The sequence below is a fragment of the Tiliqua scincoides genome, chromosome 5 (genome assembly GCF_035046505.1).
Source record: "Tiliqua scincoides isolate rTilSci1 chromosome 5, rTilSci1.hap2, whole genome shotgun sequence".
NCBI lineage: Eukaryota > Metazoa > Chordata > Lepidosauria > Squamata > Scincidae > Tiliqua > Tiliqua scincoides.
The window spans coordinates 133,397,734-133,419,323 of NC_089825.1; the positions used below are offsets into that span (position 1 = coordinate 133,397,734).

General features: G+C 45.6%; 2 protein-coding genes across 2 annotated transcripts; both read left to right on the top strand.

Moving 5' to 3' along the window:
• Window positions 1-6,597: 6,597 nt before the first annotated feature.
• On the top strand, window positions 6,598-8,066 carry LOC136653662 (olfactory receptor 4E1-like). The gene is made up of 2 exons (XM_066630548.1): window positions 6,598-7,522; window positions 8,020-8,066. Exons 1-2 carry the CDS (start codon window positions 6,598-6,600, stop codon window positions 8,064-8,066), a joined length of 972 nt encoding a protein of 323 aa, XP_066486645.1.
• Window positions 8,067-19,892: 11,826 nt separating this feature from the next.
• LOC136653663 (olfactory receptor 4E1-like) lies at window positions 19,893-20,834 on the top strand. Its single transcript, XM_066630549.1, has one exon. The coding sequence runs from the start codon at window positions 19,893-19,895 to the stop codon at window positions 20,832-20,834; it is 942 nt and encodes a 313-aa protein (XP_066486646.1).
• Window positions 20,835-21,590: the final 756 nt, after the last annotated feature.

Consider the following 21,590-nt stretch of genomic DNA (forward strand, 5'->3'; position numbering starts at 1 on the left):
AATTGTCACAAGTATGAGATTCACATGTTGCACTTGAGCTCCAGGTGTGGAAAGCTGCTTTCTCTCAGGGCACCACATTAAATTTGAATTGTTAAAGGTTGTACCTATATATTGTTTCTTCCCTGTAAACCTGAACTCAGTGTAATCTTTTGACATTCTAGAGATCAAAATTTAGAGGCCATGGCCAAGAGAGCTGACTTTCATTAATCATGTCATTACTGGTTTTCAATCTAAAACATGCACAAGATTTAGATTTCTCTCTGTGTGTGTGTGTGTGTGTGTGTGTGTGTGTGTGTGTGTGTTTAATTCTAGCACCGTATTTCTTAGGGCACAATCCTAACCAGGTCTACTCAGAAGTAAGTCCTATTTTGTTCAATGGGGCTTACTCTCAGGAAAGTGTGGTTCGGATTGCAGCCTTAATTTCATATAAAGGCTTCTACTGGAATTTTGAAAGAAGTTTCATCATTGGCATCCTTCACTCTCGGGAGACTATGGTATCGCGCTCTGAAAGGTGGTTCTGGAACAGCATCTAGTGTGGCTGAAGAGGCCAATCCGGGAGTGACAATCCCTTCCACACCGGGAGCAAGTGCAGTCTGTCCCTGGTCTGTCTCCCTGGCTATGGGCCTTCCTTCTTTGCCTCTTTGCCTCAGTCTGTTGGCCAAGTGTCTCTTCAAACTGGGAAAGGCCATGCTGCACAGCCTGCCTCCAAGCGGGCCGCTCAGAGGCCAGGGTTTCCCAGTTGTTGAGGTCCACTCCTAAGGCCTTCAGATCCCTCTTGCAGATGTCCTTGTATCTCAGCTATGGTCTACCCGTAGGGCGCTTTCCCTGCACGAGCTCTCCATAGAGGAGATCCTTTGGAATCCAGCCATTGCCCATTCTCATGACATGACCAAACCAATAGGGATTCCAGCTCGTTCCAGGACTGTGTTGTTTGGAACTTTGTCCTGCCAGGTGATACGTCCTTTGTCCTGCGAGGATGCGTCGGAGGCAGCGCATGTGGAAAGCGTTCAGTTTCCTCTCCTGTTGTGAGCGAAGAGTCCATGACTCGCTGCAGTACAGAAGTGTACTCAGGACACAAGCTCTGTAGACCTGGATCTTGGTATGTACCGTCAGCTTCTTGTTGGACCAGACTCTCTTTGTGAGTCTGGAAAATGTGGTAGCTGCTTTACTGATATGTTTATTTAGCTCGGTATCGAGAGAAAGAGTGTCGGAGATCATTGAGCAAAGGTACACAAAGTCATGGACAACCTCCTCAGTCTGAAGTCTCTACTTCGATTTAAAATTAAAAGTTAAATCACTTTCCTCCTCCCTACCTCTAAAATCACAGCCTTCATTTTACACACACACACACACACACACAGAGAGAGAGAGAGAGAGAGAGAGATTATTCTTGATCTACTCCTGCCCCCTTGTGGTCTAGAGTGATGTTTTCTCAGCATTTGTCCCCGCCATACCACTTTGTATGGTCCACCTATTGGAAGTACCACCAAAGTAACTGTCAGTGAAGACATTACCAGTTACTTCCAGATTGGGAGGTCATACACATCACGACAAAGCATAACCAGGGCAGATGGGAGGACTTTTTCGAGCATGTGAAAAGCGCATGCTGGAGCTGTCCGCCTAACCAAGCCTCCTCCTGCTGCTTGTTGCATTGCATTGCTGGTGCCACTGCCAGGTGGTGGGGGTCTAGGGGTCCTGCGCGTACCACCGAACGCTACCTGCAGTACCACCAGCGGTATGAGTACCACTGTTTGAGAAACACTGGTCTGGAGATCTCATGCTTCAAAGGTGGAAAATAGGCACCCGCAGGTAACTGATAGGCACCCAACATCAAATAGCCACTAACAGGGGAAAAAAAAAATTGTAACTACTATTTTGGCTCAGTTTTTCACTATTATTTTATTTGCACTTTAGATTTGAAATCCATTGTTGATCCGAATCCTCCAGACACAAAACACTTGAGCGTCAAATAAACAACATGTCTGTCATCCCATCCACCCATCCATCCATCCATCCAATAAGTGAATCTCTTTTTAATAATGAGGGTACAGTATTCTCTCAGAATAGTAGAAGATCCCAACAAAAGAGTAAACCCAGTCTTTGGCTTTCACCTGGCAGGCCTCCCCATCCACTTGCACTTGGGTGCCAAGGGAAGAAGGATGGCATGGGAGTGACTGGTACAACGCTTCAAACTTTCCAGAAGTTTTACCAAACAACAATCCCCCTTGTGACTCCCTTCCATGAGTTCTGATCTCTGTGGAACTGACTTGAACATCCAAAAGAAGCTGACATTGCAAGAGACCGAATCTCTGCAAAAACACAAAGTTTTATATTTGGAAAGAACCGTGGCCAGAACCTGATGGTTGGCAAACTTTTCTGGAGCCAAAGAAGGAAGAACTGACAGTTCCACCAGTGGCTATTACGACCCTGTAAGTCTTTTCTTTAATTATGAGAATCTGGGACCAGGAAATTATGGTCAGGATTAAGGTTGCAGTCTGATGCCATTGGACTCAGTGAGACCTTCTTTGGATTAAACATGGCCAGCTTGTTAGTGATGTTTCAGCTACTAGGAGCAAACTACTGTATAAGCAGCACTAAACACAAAGTTTGCCCTCCTGTTGTTATTTTGTAAATTTTTTGTGTAAAAAAAAAAATAGCTTTATAGTTTAGTTTATATCAACTAATATATAGTTTATATCGCTTTAAATTTTGGGGGAAAATAGATAAGAAATTTGCCCCTTTTTTTCAAAATTTAAAGCAACCAATTTGATTTGGGGCAACAGTGCTGGGAAGGGATGGTGTGCATGTGTGTGATGTTAATTAGTAAAATGGCACTGGAGAAAGAGTCAGCCATCTCTTCTTCATTTCCTCTGCTTCAGTTGAGTTTGACCCACCCAGCAGCACTCCAGCTCAGGCTGCTTTTAAGAGTTTTTAACAATATTGGGAGATCTACTGTTACCAAAAGGGCTGTTTTGTTTAGGGGAATTATTACACTGCCCTTATTGGAACCTGAGGGTCGTAGGCTGGATAACAAGACGGCGTAATGCAGAGAAATTCCCTTTTGCTTAAAGAGGAGACTGAGAGAAAGATAACTTTTAATCAAAGATTATAGTTTTATTACAAAAGCACAAAGGTAAACATAATGCACATGGAGAAATGATAAGTGTATGTTTCTTGGTCCTAGTACTTGAATCTAGTGTACCTAGCTTTCATGGTGGTTGCGTGTGAAGAGTATTTGGTGCATCCGAGGAAATTAGAAAAAGGAAAGGTTGTAGGGAAGGATTTTAGGGGTCCCTGATCTGCCAACCCCAGCTGCTAACTAAAGATGGGGAGAGAAGGGGAGAAAAAAGGGGGGAGAAGGGAAAGAGTTCCAGGCACAAGATAGTTACCTGTCCTGTAGAACAGTTGTGGAGGGGGAAGTCCTCTGTAGAGGACCGTCTGACACAACACAGATGTGTTGGTCCTTGGAGAGAGAGAGCGAGCGCATGTGAGAGGAAGCCATCTCTTAAAAAGGGGTTCAGAGACAGTGCTGAGCTGGATGGTAGCTTGATTACTACCACACAGCAGGTTGCTTGGAGTTTGTAAAATATTGAAAGAGGATCAGGATGTCAGTTATCAGCAAAATTCAATGGGGTCTATGCTGGCTTCCTAGATGGGGGAACTTAAACAATACAATGAATCAGCAACACAAGAAGGCAGTTCGAGTTTGCATAAAGTACTTAAACAGTGATTGGGTTAAAACAATACAACGAAGGAGATGCTTAAACAGTGATTTAAGGCCGCCAGACTTCCTTCCATAATGTGTGACCATTGCGGGGGTGGTGGTTGTGTAACCATGAGCTTGTGACTTGACCAGAGTTTTGGAAATGTGACCTGTGTTCTGGAAGAAGTTTGGCCTGCATGATATTTTAGTCCATAGTAACATAACCAGATATAGAATCACAACTAAAAGGTGAAAGGGGATTTTCACATAACACTATTCCCTGATCCGTTGCCATGCTCTTTTTTTAGCCCTAAGAAAATTTAGCACTAGGATGTCATGTCCATTCTCCAGAACTTTGATAGCCTGGCCTGTCAACTGTCCCCTTCCTCTTTTTTCCTCCTCACTTTCATTTCTTTCTCTTCACACACACAGGCCATTTCACATGTTAAAAATATGAGCAAAAGAAGGAAGACATGGCTACAAAGACCGATTGTTGCATCTTGGATCTAGTTCCCACATGCTTGATGCACCAAACAACTGGTCTTGTTCTCACTTTTGCAGTGAGTTCCAGTGTTGGAACAGGAACTGGGCTCCCATTATGACTCTCCAAAGAAATGACTGGCTATTATCAAAAGCCACTTCTGTGAAGACTTCTAATACAAAGACTTCAATTTGATCCTTTACTTATCATCCCTTTACTGAGAATCAAACCAAACCTGGATTATGCTGGACTTTTTTTTTTCTTCTCCCCCAGTGGAACCCATAGCAGGGGTCTTTTGCCAGTGCAGGCAATTCAGATCAGAAAACTGGTATGCAGGAGTGGAAGGCTAGCACACCCTTCCCAGGACTGCTGTTCTGATCACAACTGAAGCAGGCGCACTGCACTGCCTTAAAATTAAATCAATGAATAAATAAGATCCAGTCATGGATCTCCTGAGTTCCATCTGTACAGGCCCTGAAATGAAGCCTAGTAATTGAACTTGTGCATCTTCTTCCTTTGCCCTGTCATCCTTCCTCCCCTCCATCTTCAGTAGAAATACACTTGTAGATTGCAAGTTCAGAGGCAGAGATTTGACTGTGAACGTAACTCCTTATGCACCGTGTGCCCAGTCAGTGCCATATTAAGAATGAATGGATATTGTGGTGGTGGTTACTAAGTGCCATTCACAAATTAAAGAGTAGTCATGTGGATCTGATTTGTCATGGATTACCACCTGCATAGTTCTAGGTATTGGATATTGGGGGGGGGGGGAGTTTAGCCTGACCAGCTTTTTTATGTGCATGTGGGGCACCACCCAGAGGGTCACCCATCCTCCAGCTCATTGAACAGGTCACCCATGCAGAATAAGGAAGCTAGAATATAGATGACAAGGAGAAGTGGGGGGAGACACTGTAAAATAAATAGGAAATCCAGTATGTTGTACCATCATACGTCAATGGCCATTAGTGCTCATACACAAATACCTTGAAGCTATACCAAAGCCCAGATATGGACTAATGTCTTGCTGCAATGCAACAGCACTAATATCAGAATTAAGGATTAAAGTTCATTGTAGATTTTGGTTTTTTATTTTAATAGAGAGTCATTTATTTTGTTATATAGCAAGGAGTCGGTGTCCTTCCCCAAATATACATTATCTGTGAAATGTGGCTTCTCTGTGATTTTACAAATGTGGCAATCAAGGAGAATGTTCAACTAGTCAAGGATAATGAGAACCAAAACATTATACCAAATGCAGACACTGTTCTGATATATATGTTCAAAACATGCACCTGGCACAGCTTTTGCAGGACTGTACTATTGCAGAATGCAGGTGAGATATGTACATTTAAATCCTCCTTCAAACAAAAAACTCCTTGCAGGTAGAAAATGAGCACATCAGGGGAACCTAATCAGGAGAATTGTTCTTCCTGATAAGCTAGATTTCCACAGATCATTGATTTTTCTGCATGGGGCAGCATTCAAACATGCACTCCATCTGAATTCTGAAGCAGTGCATTCCCGAAAGAACTATGCCCTATGCTTTTTCTGCATGTGTAGACAAAGACTCCTGTTGATGACTAACTGAGGTTACTGTACCAGAAGAATGCAAGATTTCTATTGTAAGAGGAAGGCTGGGCCCAGGCCTCTTTCAGGGGTGTCACCCCATGCTTAGATGGCTTCAGAGGGGATTCAAAAATTTCATGGAGAGTAACAGCAGAATCCTATACATGTTTACTTGGAAGTAAGTCCCATTTTGTCCAGCTGAGCTTACTCCCAGGCTGGTTTGCTTAGGACTGCAGCTGGACAGCCCAGTCCTAACTCCTTGTATGGCAATACAGCAAAAGGCATACACCACCGTTATGTGCTCTGGAGCTGATGGCACAAATGGCAGGGGCTTGCAGATCTGCCCGCAGATCCCATATGCCCACTGGAGCAGGTATGGTGGTGGCGGGGCTGGCAGGGAGCCAGCAGGCAGAAGTTCAGGAGAGAATCGGGGCAGGGAGTGGGGAGGGCATGGGGCAGGAGGGGTGGACATTGGTGGCAGCTATGCATACCAGGATACTATTCCCATTTCCAGGCTTGGGCCCATCCCCTGAATCTCATCTGCCTTATATCAGCTATTTAGCTGGCATAGATCCAAAGAAACCTTTTGATGGCCAGGCAGCCTATGGAGAGGTAAATTTTTAAAAAAATTAACTTACCTCTCCTGGGCTATCTGGTTCCCCCACCCCATAGCATGCAGTGCACACCATCAGTGGCACTAAGTGACATCACCTCTCTAGTTAGAAGCAGGATGCTGAACTAGATCACTCTGATACAGCAGAGCTGCTCATATGGCATACTTTGCAATCTCATGACTTTGCGATGGTGCTCTTTTGCACTTTTCTCTAGGATAGAAACTGACGAAAAGATGGTTCCAAACTGGACCGCGGAAGCACAAAACCAAACCTCAGTGAGTGAGTTCATCCTGGTGGGGCTTTCCAACAATCCAGAGATGCAGCTGGTGCTCTTTGTGGTCTTCCTGGTGATCTACATTCTGATCGTGGTGGGCAACATCCTGATTGTGGTCACTATTGTCTATGATCAAGCCCTCCACACACCCATGTATTTCTTCTTGAGCAACCTCTCATTCATTGACATCTGTCATGCCACGGTTACCGTCCCCAAGATGCTGGCTGACTTCCTGTCGACCAAAAAGAGCATCCCCTTTGGAGGTTGCATGGCCCAGATGTTCTTCCTTCACCTCTTTGCCTGCACTGAAATCTTCCTTCTCACTGTCATGGCCTACGACCGCTACGTGGCCATTTGCAAACCTATGCATTACCTCACTATCATGAACCACAGAGTCTGTCTGATTTTGGCTGGCACAATTTGGTTGGGTGGCACAATCCACTCCCTCGCATTGATTGGTATGACCATTGACCTACCCTACTGTGGCCCCCAGAAGGTTGACAATTTCTTCTGTGACGTTCCTCCAGTCATCAAGCTAGCATGCACAGACACTTATATCATCGAGGTCCTTATTGTATCCAACTCAGGACTGATCTCCATGGTTTGCTTTGTGGTTCTAGTGGTCTCCTACGGTGTCATCTTGGTCTCCCTTCGCAACCAACTGGCAGAAGGCCGGCGCAAAGCTCTCTCCACATGTGCAGCGCATCTCACCGTGGTGACCCTCTTTCTGGGGCATTGCATCTTCATTTATTCCCGCCCTTCCACCAGCTTCTCTGAGGACAAAGTGGTCTCAGTGTTCTTCACCACTGTGACCCCACTGCTCAACCCCATCATCTACACACTCAGGAATGAGGATATGAAACGAGCACTCCACAAACTGGTTGGTTGGAAGATGAATGCAGATATGAAGTGAGAGGTCTGCTAAACAAGGACAATCTGGGAGGCTGTAGGAAGGGCACCCAATGAAATATGACCACAAACAGGGTGTGGAATCCAGTGATCAAATGTGTATCTCATGAATCTCAGTCAAGGATGCAAGTCTTTCATGGGTTCACCATGCAAAAGTGGGATATGGTACCTAGAGCAGAAGTCGGCATCCAGAGAATTTCAGCTTCTGTGTTTTCAAATCACATTTTCTTACTCCCCCCTGAACAAATCCTGCCCTCTCAAAATAGAGAGCAGGATAGAAACCCTGCAACCAGGACTTGAGTCTGCCCACGTAATAATCTATGTTGGATCCATAGATCTATGTTTGCATACCTGCCAAACAGAGTGCAGCACACCTGTCAAGGGGAGGCTCCATAGAAGAGCACATGCTTTGTCCCAGGTGCAAACCTGAGCATCTCCTGTGAAAAGGTTTGTGCACCTTGTGATGAAACAGACTTCTTCCTAAGACCCAAGAGAGCCGAATGGGCTGCCTTCATATAGTCAATCAACTTCTCTGTGACAATCACATGTTTGAAAGAGATAGAACCCCTCTCTCCTTCTCCCAACAGGTGATTGACAACTGAACCAGCTATTGGATTGGCAGGTGCTTCATGGTGAGATACTGTGGGCTGGGAATTGCCCTTTTCATGTGTGAAAACCTAAAAATTCCCTAGACTTTACACATGGAACCCAGTAAAAGAAACATGAATATCTATATGAATAAATACATATGAAATAAACTTATACAAGCATATTGTATTGAATTGATAAATTAAAGATCAATAAGAGACATGAACAAGAAACATGAAATAAGGAACATGAATAAAATAACACAACATAATAAAATAAAATAATAAAATAACATAAGAAACAACAACAACAACAACAACAACAATAATAATGACATAAGAAACATGAATATCTATATGGATAAATACATATGAAATAAACTTATACAAACATATTGTATTGCACTGATAAATTAAAGATCAATAAGTCACTGGGCCCTGATGGCATCCACCCAAGAGTTATTAAGGAATTAAAGAATGAAGTTGCTGATCTCTTGACTAAAATATGCAACTTGTCCCTCAAAACGGCCACGGTGCCAGAGGACTGGAGGACAGCAAATGACAGAAAATCTTTAAAAAGGGAAAGAGGGGGGACCCGGGAAACCATAGGCTGGTCAGCCTAACATCTATACCGGGTAAGGTGGTGGGATGCCTCATCAAAGATAGAATCTTAAAACACATAGACGAACAAGCCTTGCTGAGGGAAAATCAGCATGGCTTCTGTAAAGGTAAGTCGTGTCTCACGAACCTTATAGAATTCTTTGAAAAGGTCAACAGGCATGTGGAGAACCTGTAGACATTATATATCTGGACTTTCAGAAGGCATTCGACACGGTCCCTCACCAAAGGCTACTAAAAAAACTCCACAGTCAGGGAATTAGAGGACAGGTCCTCTCACGGATTGAGAATTGGTTGAAGACCAGGAAGCAGAGAGTGGGTGTCAATGGGCAATTTCCACAATGGAGAGAGGTGAAAAGCTGTGTGCCCCAAGAATCTGTCTTGGGACTGGTGCTTTTCAACCTCTTCATAAATGACCTGGAGACGGGTGAGCAGGTCGATGAAAGTGACGACCCAATATGCGGCGGCAGTAAAGAAGGCCATTTTATGCTGGGGATCATTAGAAAGGGTATTGAGAACAAAACGCCTAGTATTATAATGCCATTGTACAAATCGATGGTAAGGCCACACCTGGAGTATTGTGTCCAGTTCTGTTCGCCACATCTCAAAAAGGACATAGTGGAAATGGAAAAGGTGCAAAAGAGAGCAACTAAGATGATTACAGGGCTGGGGCACGTATGAGGAAAGGCTACGACATTTGGTGGGCCGCTGTAAGAAAAGAGACGCTTGGTTAGGACAGACAAAAGAAAATATTTCTTTTCTCAGCGTGTCAGTCTGTGGAAATCCTTGCCGCAGGATGTGGTGACGGCATCTGGCCAAAATCCATTATGAGTTAAAAGCCATGATGTGTATGTGTAACCTCCTGATTTTAGAAATGGGAGGGCACCAGAAGGCAGGTCTCTTGTCATTTGGTGTGCTCCCTGGAACATTTGGTGGGCCGCTGTAAGATACAGGAAGCTGGACTAGATGGGCCTATGGCATGATCCAGTGGGGCTGTTCTTATGTTCTTATGTTCATATATAAATGTTGCTGGTTTAGGGCAGCTCATCTGAGAGAAGGAAAACTCTGATCCCAAACCTCCACTGCCTTGTGGCTACATCCAGTTATGGAAAAGGCTTCAGGAGTCAACCTTGAGGCAAAATCCAGAACCGGAGTCCCTAAGGCGGTTCATGGTTGAACACAGTCACGTTCTGGCAGCTCCTGCGATGCTGCTGGAACCAACCGTACTGGCTTCTGCCATTCCATTGGACCATTTCAGTGACATGGAGAGGGGGGATTTGCTGCATGGGTGACAGTCTGTCCTCCATATCTACCTTACCCAGGCTTCACGCACTGGAGAGGACACTGTTCTGGAACCACTATTCAGAGTGCGATACCATAGTCAGAGACTGAAGGATGCCAACTGCCTGGTCAGTAAAGAGCTTGTTGTAGAGTTTAGAGATACAGTACAGAGGTAGCAGGGGTGGAATCTAAAGAAATTCATGCAACAGCTTGAAGCAACTAAAGGCAATTCATTGTTGCTGTACAGACCAAGCAGGATGTTACATGAGAGATCCAACATTGTTTAAAGATCTTATGAATACCTATCTTTTTTGGCCCCAGACAGGCTAGTAACACTTTGGGAGCTGTGCAGGGAGGTTTTCAGTTGTGAAAATGGCTTAGGAAAAATGTTAAACTCCCTCTCTCATTGTATTGCTGCTCTGATCCAACTGCCCCCCCTCCCCATAACTGCTTTTCAGCTTTAAAACAGCACCAGAAACCCTTATCAGAGATCTCAGATTAACAGAGATCGCCAATTGGCCCAAAAATAAGGTTTCAAAAAAAAACCACCTGGGAACTGCTCAGTTCCAACTGAGACCAGTACTGTCAACAATTCTTGGGGACGTGGCTTCCCAGTATGATTGCTGACTCCTGACTCTCTTCACTGGGGGTGGAGGACACTGGGCAAGGGACTTTGCAGATATTGTTGACTATTCAACCAGAGAGAGAGAGAGAGAGAGAGAGCCAAGCATAACAGCTACTTGAGCCACAGAATTCTGTGTCACTTCCTTTGGGTCTTGGAACCTGCAAACCAGGAATGGAAGCATGTCAGGAGGATGGATTGACATGCTTCCCCCTTACTCATATCACATATTCACATGTAATTACTCCAACATTGATGTAACTTACATGTATGAATGGACCATCACAGAGCCGACATCACACACAAGTTTTCATAGCATCTCAGGCACGCTAATTTTGTCAATGGAGCTGATTTACACATTCAGTTGTCAGTCAACAGCAGTGCAATAAGTGTGTGATACAGAAGGGATGTGTGAAGCAGTTTAGTTCATGCTGAAGTGGTGAACTTGTGCAGGTGTGGGGTCACATAACAGTGCTCCTCTATCCTGCCCTGCCCCCAGTTCTCTACACATGGAAAACTGGTGTGTCAGGGAGAAGTGCAGAGTAGGATCCTTCACCCTGACATGCTAGTTGTCAACATGGATGGGCATTTTTAGTATAGAGGAGCATCCAGTCATGGGATGTTCAATCAACAATCTGAAGTGGTACAGCTCAGTGACAGGACCATTGCACCCTGGGAAACAGTGCCCCAATCAAATACATCCTGGTATTGGACATTATTGTATTGGCAACCTTCAGTCTCGAAAGACTATGGTATTGCGCTCTGAAAGGTGGTTCTGACACAGCGTCTAGTGTGGCTGAAAAGGCCAATCCGGGAGTGACAATCCCTTCCACACCGGGAGCAAGTGCAGTCTGTCCCTGGTCTGTCTCCCTGGCTATGGGCCTTCCTTCTTTGCCTCTTTGCCTCAGACTGTTGGCAAAGTGTCTCTTCAAACTGGGAAAGGCCATGCTGCACAGCCTGCCTCCAAGCGGGCCGCTCAGAGGCCTGGGTTTCCCACTTGTTGAGGTCCATCCCTAAGGCCTTCAGATCCCTCTTGCAGATGTCCTTGTATCGCAGCTGTGGTCTACCTGTAGGGCGCTTTCCTTGCACGAGTTCTCCATAGAGGAGATTCTTTGGGATCCGGCTATCATCCATTCTCACGACATGACCAAGCCAACGCAGGCGTCTCTGTTTCAGCAGTGAATACATGCTAGGGATTCCAGCACGTTCCAGGACTGTGTTGTTTGGAACTTTGTCCTGCCAGGTGATGCCGAGGATGCGTCGGAGGCAGCGCATGTGGAAAGCGCTCAGTTTCCTCTCCTGTTGTGAGCGAAGAGTCCATGACTCGCTGCAGTACAGAAGTGTACTCAGGACGCAAGCTCTGTAGACCTGGATCTTGGTATGTTCCGTCAGCTTCTTGTTGGACCAGACTCTCTTTGTGAGTCTGGAAAACGTGGTAGCTGCTTTACCGATGCGCTTGTTTAGCTCGGTATCGAGAGAAAGAGTGTCGGAGATCGTTGAGCCAAGGTACACAAAGTCATGGACAACCTCCAGTTCATGCTCAGAGATTGTAATGCAGGGAGGTGAGTCCACATCCTGAACCATGACCTGTGTTTTCTTCAGGCTGATTGTCAGTCCAAAATCTTGGCAGGCTTTGCTAAAACGATCCATGAGCTGCTGGAGATCTTTGGCAGAGTGGGTAGTGACAGCTGCATCGTCGGCAAAGAGGAAGTCACGCAGACATTTCAGCTGGACTTTGGACTTTGCTCTCAACCTGGAGAGGTTGAAGAGCTTTCCGTCTGATCTGGTCCGGAGATAGATGCCTTCTGTTGCAGTTCCAAAGGCCTGCTTCAGCAGGACAGCGAAGAAAATCCCAAACAAGGTTGGTGCAAGAACACAGCCCTGCTTCACTCCGCTTCGGATGTCAAAAGGGTCTGATGTGGAGCCATCAAAGACAACAGTGCCCTTCATGTCCTTGTGGAAAGATCTGATGATGCTGAGGAGCCTGGGTGGACATCCAATCTTGGGGAGAATCTTGAAGAGGCCGTCTCTGCTGACCAGGTCGAAAGCCTTTGTGAGATCTATGAAGGCTATAAAGAGTGGCTGTCGTTGTTCCCTGCATTTCTCCTGCAGTTGTCTAAGGGAGATCGCCATTTGGGAGATGGACATTATAAGTCCCTACTTATTGAGTCCTGGACATTTATGCCCCTTTATATGTATATTTATATTAGTTGTCCTTTTTTTTATTTTTACAGCACAAAGGTAGAGTTAGGATTAGGTTTAGGGCAGGGATAAGAGGCTTAGGATATATATTACATGGAGTTTGTTGCCCAATTATAGTGGGATGAAAATGACCAAAAAACCCCATACAAAACCTGACACAAATGACAAGGAAGCATTTGACTAGGACATAATCGTCCAGGGTGCAAATATTCTAATGCAGTGGCTTCACTAGGGGGGTAAGCTAGGGGGGGGTGTGCACTGGGTGACACGCACTGGAGGGCGACACCACTACTGGCCAAAAATTTTTAAATCTAGGTATTTTTGAATAATACCCTCATGTTATATATCAATCAATGTGTAATTTCATGCAGAATGCAATGAAACAAACCATGTTGAAATATCTCTATTCTATCAAAAGTTAAAGTCAAAAAACCAGATACGGTGGGGCAATAGTACATCACCATGCCCACTGCCCAGGGCGTTGCCCTGCCCACTACATAGGAAGAGGTCCGTCATAGGGGTGACACACTGGCCTCCAGCACCGGATGACACCGACTGTAAGGACGCCACTGCTGTAATGGTCACCTGACAACAATCACCAACTGATTCTGTGTGTGTGTGTGTGTGTGTGTGTTGTTGGCAACCTTCAGTCTCAAAAGACTCTGGTATCGCACTCTGAATGGTGGTTCTGGGACAGCGTCTGAAGTGGCTGAAAAGGCCGATTCGGGAGTGACAATCACTTCCACACTGGGAGCAAGTGCAGTCTGTCCCTGGTCTGTCTCCCTGGCTATGGGCCTTCCTTCTTTGCCTCTTTGCCTTGGTCTGTTGGCCAAGTGTCTCTTCAAACTGGGAAAGGCCATGCTGCACAGCCTGCCTCCAAGCGGGCTGCTCAGAGGCCAGGGTTTCCCACCTGTTGTGGTCCACTCCTAAGGCCTTCAGATCCCTCTTGCAGATGTCCTTGTATCGCAGCTGTGGTCTACCTGTAGGGCACTTTCCTTGCACCAGTTCTCCATAGAGGAGATCCTTTGGGATCCAGCCATCATCCATTCTCACAACATGACCGAGCCAACGCAGGTGTCTCTGTTTCAGCAGTGCAGACATGCTAGGGATTCCAGCTCGTTCCAGGACTGGTGTGTGTTTACTTGTAAGAAACAACAAGGGGGGCCTGAATCAGGGCCATGGTGCTGGAGAAAAGAGGGGCTACCCTTTTCTCTCATGTCATTTTCCTGATTTGAAACACCCTCTGCTGTTCTCTTTCAAAGACAGCTGTTGAAGGGCATGGCGGAGCGGGGGGGGGGCTGGGAAACAGCTCCTAGCCTGTTTAATTATCAAGTTTCCAAAAGTTTGGGAGACCTGTGTAACTTCCCTTGTGACTTAATTGCTTCTTGTAAGCCAAGCATTTGACCTCTCATCGACCCCAACATCATGAATGATGAAGTATTGCTCATGTTAGGGGATACATATTTAGAGAGGCAAGAGAACATCACATCAGTTCAAGATCTCCGGCAGCCAGAAAGTCATGAATGTAGAACAGAATGTAGGAACTTTGTTCACTCTCCTTTACAGTTTAGAGATTCCTTTGTGGATCTGTTTTTGAAATGAACTCTTGAGATTCTTCCAAAATGTGCAGAGACCAATTTGGAGTCTGTGAAACTCTGATTTAGGAACACAAATCTGATTGAGACGTTGACCAGAAACTACATTTTTATACAGAGGAAGCAGCAAAGTCAGTTATAAAGTGAGCAAATCACACCCTGCAAGGAACAAAATCAACCTTGAAATCAGCTCAGTGAAACTCAGGACTCAGGTCTCACCCATTTCCTTCAGCGTCATTTTTAAAGTTGGCCAAAGCTGTTTATGTTTTTCAACTGAATATTAGGAACTGATCCAGATATAACTGAATTGTGCCTATCGACAGCACCAGCAGGAAATGTAAGTGTTATTCTTTTTCTTGGGGAAGGGAAACTGAGGCACAGTGCTTTTTAAAGAGGATCCACCTTTTCTCTTTAAGTTAGCCTTGGAATATGCTCCTGTTACCTGAAGATCTGGCTCAGTCATAGATTAGACAATTCATAGGAATAGATTATTTAGAGTGTGCATATGATATTCACTATTTATCTACAGAATACATTCCACAGCCAATTTGCACAAATGCCGAAGTTCGTGTTGGACACAGAATTTAGCATTTTGTGAACCATGCCTTCATTTTTAGATTAAAGTAAACTTTGGGTCCTTGATGTTGTGGGGCTAGGTTTGCGTATGTGTGAGTAATGCAGGGGGACATCACAAAAGGTGCACTTCTGAGAGTGCTTGAGTGTATCTGGGAAGATGTGTGCCTGACCCTTGACCAGCAAAAGCAGTAAATTATGAAAACCAGTCCTTCCCAAACTTTTTAGCACCGGGACTCACTTTTTAAAATGACAATCTATCGCAACCCACTAGACAAAAAAGAAAGAAAGAATATCTTTATTTATTAAACATTATTTATTTTTATTTATGTAAAAATATTTATTAAATAAATTATTAATAATTAATAAATTTTAATAAATAATAATCAGGGTCCTGTGCTCCCAAGGCTGCTAGAGACCTTACATATAGTATGTGTGTGTGGGCATTTGCTAGACTCTCCCTAGAAATTGAGTTCAAGGACTGTTCCCCCCCCAAAAAAAACCTTTTCAGTCATTTCCAGGGTATCCAGAAGGCTCAACAGGAGAGGATTTCCATGCCAGACAAAAGGCTGAAACTGAGTTCACACATGTTCTATTCTACACCATACCAATTACTAGAGAAAACTGGAAAATGTGACATTTTAATTTAGGCATATGAAGATTACCTCATATTACACATTAGCACTCCAGGTAACAATTTTCTTCTGCAAACAAGGCGAGCGTGCTTGTAAAGATTTTTTGTTTGTTTCTTTCAAAAACTTTTCGCAACCCACCAAAAACTGACTCATGATCCACTGGTGGGTCCTAACCCACAGTTTGGGAAATTGATGCAAACACATTGGTCATATATAAGCTATCTGGGCAGCCCAATCCTGAGCTGCCTGGAGCTGCGAGACCCGGCGGCTCCACAGAGGGCTCCCGCCAGATCCAGCGCCTCCCGCGCTACCACAGGAGGCTCCTCGGGAGAAGGGGAAATTCATCCCCTTCCCCCGAGTAAGGGAAGTAGTCCTGCAATGGGACTGTTTGGTCGCCGCTAAAGTGAAGGCGCTCATGTTGGGCGAGCAGCCCTGCCCGAGCACCCTGGATCCTGCAGAGCTCGGCTCTGTGGACCCGCCTCTCCCCCACCCCCAGGAACGCCCCCCACGCCCCCAACCATGCCTCTCCCCTCCCCGGAATGCCTCCCCCACGCCCCCGACCACGCCCCCATTTCCAGTTCCGCAGCCTGGCGGTCACAGAGACCACCAAGTCACGGTACGTGGGTGTCCGCCGCGTGCTGGCTCAGCACCGGCTGGAGCCAAGCCAGCTCTGACGGGAGCCCAGTGGTAAGCCCCGCAAACATTTGCGACTCATTTGCGACTCTTTGCGACCGCAAACATTTGCCACGGAGGCGCGCCACGGACCACAGGACTGGGCTCTACATCTGCTCAATTTAGAAAAAGGCCTGGTTTTCTGACCTCCTTGGAGCAAAATTTCAAAAGTTTTTTTTTTTCTTCATAAATTCTACATAAATCTGTTTGTAGGGGGGAAAAACATCAGTCCATTAAAGCAACCAGTAAATCTAACCAACTGGCTAACTTAAAATGCTGCAGCCACTTTTGAAATCTTATTTTAGTTCAAGAAGCAAACTATAACAACACAGTAGCATAGCTGGAGGGGCTGCAAAGCACTGAGTTTTACAGGGAGCCTCACTGCAGTGTGCAAGCGGCCCCTCCCCCTCCCTTTTGGAGTCATTCTGGGTGGTGGGAGCAAAACAGAGGCAAATACAGGGTGCACCTCCCCAGTTCACTACTTCCCCCAGCTTGCCATTCAAAGCAGCCACTTCAACTGGTCCAATGGGTGGACCAACCCTGGCAGGTTCATAAAGGAGAAGACGGCTCTTTAGATACCCTGACTGCAAATACCCTTGCCTAAAGCAAGGCTGGCCTCAGGCTAAATGGAAATCCAGAAGACTGTCCATTTATTCAAAGTTTGTTTTGCATTTTTCACATTTTCATACCACACTTTGTCAAAGCAGCTCAGGTAACACACCTAGTTCCTCCCCTCCTTTTGTTCTCACAACAACCTTGTGAGGTAGGGTAGGCTGGGGAGAGAGAGAGAGAGGCTGGCCTAAGAGCACCAAGCTTCATGGCTGAATGGGGATTTGAACCTGGATTTACCAGAACTCCTGAACCACTACAGCAGCCTGCCTTGAACACTTGCTTAAGCCAGTGTTTTTGAGCAGAAATCCGTTAAAAGAACATGATTTTGCATATGTGGATCTGGAAATTTGCATTGATTCTTGCCATATGCAAGAAAATAAATTTACATTTGTTTCCTACCATCTTTGAGAAGTTTTTTCATCTGAAAAAGATCTGAAATGCCCAGCACCTTGCTCCCACTCCAGAACCACGAGCAGTTACCAGGCTCACCTCACTCTAAATCCAGCCCTGAATTTAGGGCTTTCCTAGTAAAGACAAGACTTTTAATTGGGCCCCAAATCAAATCAAGAGCCAGTGAAGCTGGTTTTAGAGACTCCACGTCTCAGAGTCAGCAGTCCAGCTAATGTAATTGCAAACTGCACCAAATTAAATTTTTCAGAAGTTTTTCAAACACAGCCCTACAAAGAGCAAAAGAGATGTGTAGGTCTGCTATGCTGAGCCAGCCAACTGGGGTTGTGGTGGAGGGTTGCAGTGCATGTGAATGGTTCCATTTACCTCACACATGTGAAAGAAAATATTTCTTTATCCAGCGTGTAATTAGTCTGTGGAACTCCTTGCCACAGGATGTGGAGATGGCATCTGGCCTGGATGCCTTTAAAAGGGGATTGGATAGGTTTCTGGAGGAAAAGTCCATCACAGGTTTCAAGCCATGATAGATATGTGCAATCTCCTGATTTCAGTATGCCAGATGCAAGGGAGGGCACTAGGAAGCAGGTCTCCTGTTGACTAAAATATGCAACTTGTCCCTCAAAACGGCCACTGTGCCAGAAGATTGGAGGATAGCAAATGTCACGCCGATCTTTAAAAAGGGAAAGAGGGGGGACCCGGGAAACCATAGGCTGGTCAGCCTAACATCTATACCTGGTAAGATGGTGGAATGCCTCATCAAAGATAGGATCTCAAAACACATAGACGAACAGGCCTTGCTGAGGGAGAGTCAGCATGGCTTCTGTAAGGGTAAGTCTTGCCTCACGAACCTTATAGAATTCTTTGAAAAGGTCAACAGGCATGTGAATGCGGGAGAACCCGTGGACGTTATATATCTGGACTTTCAGAAGGCCTTCGACATGGTCCCTCACCAAAGGCTACTGAAAAAACTCCACAGTCAGGGAATTAGAGGACAGGTCCTCTCATGGATTGAGAACTGGTTGAAGGCCAGGAAACAGAGACTGGGTGTCAATGGACAGTTTTCACAATGGAGAGAGGTGAAAAGCGGTGTGCCCCAAGGATCTGTCCTGGGACCGGTGCTTTTCAACCTCTTCATAAATGACCTGGAGACAGGGTTGAGCAGTGAGGTGGCTAAGTTTGCAGATGACACCAAACTTTTCCGAGTGGTGAAGACCAGACATGATTGTGAGGAGTTCCAGAAGGATCTCTCCAAACTGGCAGAATGGGCAGCAAAATGGCAGATGCGTTTCAATGTAAGTAAGTGTAAAGTCATGCACATTGGGGCAAAAAATCAAAACTTCACATATAGGTTAATGGGTTCTGAGCTGTGTGTGACAGATCAGGAGTGAGATCTTGGGGTGATGGTGGAAGATCGATGAAAGTGTCGATCCAATGTGTGGCAGCAGTGAAGAAGGCCAATTCTATGCTTGGGATCATTAGAAAAGGTATTGAGAACAAAACGGCTATTATAATGCCGTTGTACAAATCGATGGTAAGGCCACACCTGAAGTATTGTGTCCAGTTCTGTTTGCCACATCTCAAAAAGGACATAGTGGAAATGGAAAAGGTGCAAAAGAGAGCAACTAAGATGATTACAGGGCTGGGGCACCTTCCTTATGAGGAAAGGCTACGGCATTTGGGTCTCTTCAGCCTAGAGACGCTTGAGGGGGGACATAATTGAGACATACAAAATTATGCATGGGAAGGATAAAGTGGATAGAGAGATGCTCTTTACACTCTCACATAACACCAGAACCAGGGGACATCCACTGAAATTGAGTGTTGGGAGAGTTAGAACAGACAAAAGAAAATATTTCTTTACTCAGCGTGTGGTCGGTTAGTGGAACTCCTTGCTACAGGATGTGGTGATGGCATCTGGCCTGGACGCCTTTAAAAGGGGATTGGACAAGTTTCTGGAGGAAAAATCCATTACGGGTTAAAAGCCATGATAAGAACATAAGAACATAAGAACAGCCCCACTGGATCAGGCCATAGGCCCATCTAGTCCAGCTTCCTGTATCTCACAGCGGCCCACCAAATGCCCCAAATGATGTGTATGTGCAACCTCCTGATTTTAGAAATGGACTATGTCAGAATGCCAATGCAAGGGAGGGCACCAGGATGCAGGTCGCTTGTTATCTGGTGTGCTCCCTGGGGCATTTGGTGGGCTGCTGTGAGTTACATGACGCTGGACTAGATGCGCCTATGGCCTGATCCAGTGGGGCTGTTCTTATGTTCTTATGTTGTCTTGTGTGCTCCCTGAGGCATCTGGTGGGCCTCAGTGAAATACAGGAGGCTGGACTAGATGGGCATTTGGCCTGATCCAGTAAGGCTCTTCTTATGTTCTTATGTTCTTATGCTTTTTTTCTGTTAAAACTGTATTCCTAAACCCCACCTCTCTTCCACAGTGACACAACAATTCCTGCTAGTGTGAATCACAGATATTTTAAATACTGAGTCCACCATCGTTTCTTCTGCCCCTTGTCCTTCCATAGAAAAACATGGTGTCAGAGAATGATACCCGAGTGAAGGCCTTTATCCTCTCAGGTGTGACCACAGACCACAATGTGGAATTGGCACTCTTTGGTTTTTTCACCATCATCTATACATTGATCCTTGTTGGCAACATTCTCATTGTAATTACTATCATCTATGACCACCACCTCCACACGCCCATGTACTTTTTCCTCAGCAACCTCTCCTTCATCGACGTCTGCCATTCTTCAGTGGTCATGCCCAAGATGATAGCTGACTTCCTGTCTAAGACAAAGACCATCTCCTTTGAAGAATGCATAGCCCAGATGTTTTTTCTCCACCTCTTTGCCTGCACAGAGATCTTTCTCCTCACCATCATGGCCTACGACCGCTATGCCGCCATATGCAATCCTCTCCAATACACTAGTATCATGAGCAACCAGGTCTGCCTCCGGTTGTCCGTGGCCATGTGGTTGGGTGGGTTGCTGCACTCCATCGCCCTGACGACGTTGACACTCAACGTGCCCTACTGTGGCCCCAATGATATCGACAATTTCTTCTGCGATGTGCCCTTGGTCATCAAACTGGCTTGTGCCGACACTTACATCTTTGAAATCTTGATTGTCTCAAATTCAGGGGTTATTTCAGTGGTCTGCTTTGTAGTTTTGGTGATTTCCTATGTGGTCATCCTCATCTCCTTGAGGAACCGCTTCTCTGAGGGGCGACGGAAAGCTCTCTCCACTTGCGCTGCCCACCTGACAGTGGTGACCTTCTTCCTGGGGCATTGCATCTTCATTTACCTCAGGCCGGCCAAGAGCTTGGCTGCAGACAAGGTAGTTTCCATTTTCTTCACAGCTGTCACTCCACTGCTCAACCCGGTCATCTACACTCTGCGTAATGAGGACATGCTGAATGCCTTGAACAAGCTGCGAGGCCGTCAGGTCGATTTTGAAGGCAAGGGACATTAGAGAGGGGAGAAATGTTTTTAAAAATGCATCTGTAAGAGTGTGGGGCTATTTCATTGAACAGATTTCACTTACGGGGGGGCAGATTAAATTTGGTTTGCTGCTGAATTGCATGCAGAACATGATGGAATCTGGTAATGTTATTAAATGTTCAGGGGGGATGAATGAGTTTCCCTACCTCCCCTCTTTTGCTCCATCTGTTTGACACAAACCTCAGTAGAGGGTTCAATAAGAGACTCCCCTGAGACACTGTGAAACCAGCGCCATTGGAAAGACAACATAAACAAGCAGACAAATCATTTGGTGGGTTCGCTGTCTCCTTCATCTGTGTCCAGCCAGGAGAATAGCCCTAGCTGACCCACCAACTAGGACTGGTATGCACCTGCTGATTGAGCATTCAAACCCACCTGTCCAGGTCAGAGTGTAGATAAAGATGCCCCAGTGAGAATACAATCAGAGAGATCAGTGACCTCATCAACCCTAGGTTTTTAAAGGTCAAGTTCAAGGATGCTTAGGTGAGTTCCAGCCTCCGAGGTCCCTTGGGAAGGCATTGATTTGAGGGTGGCTTGTTTGCCACTCCTTTGGCCCAGAATAGTGTCAGTGCTATCAAAGACTGCATATGTCTTTATACAGCACTCTAAAATGTCATTTAAACTCAGTCAAAGCACTCCTTGATTAGAACACTTATCAGAAGTGCTTCAGGTCCTTAATCGTCAATGAAGATTTCCACACACATGATTGGCAACATGCCATTTAATT

Excerpts from the sequence above, each read along its gene's own strand:
- LOC136653662 (XM_066630548.1), top strand. The coding sequence starts at position 6,598 with ATGGTTCCAAACTGGACCGCGGAAGCACAAAACCAAACCTCAGTGAGT. Across the intron at positions 7,523-8,019 it reads AGCACTCCACAAACTGGTTG|ACTTCTTCCTAAGACCCAAG; the intron begins GTTGGAAGATGA and ends GTGATGAAACAG.
- LOC136653663 (XM_066630549.1), top strand. The coding sequence starts at position 19,893 with ATGGTGTCAGAGAATGATACCCGAGTGAAGGCCTTTATCCTCTCAGGT.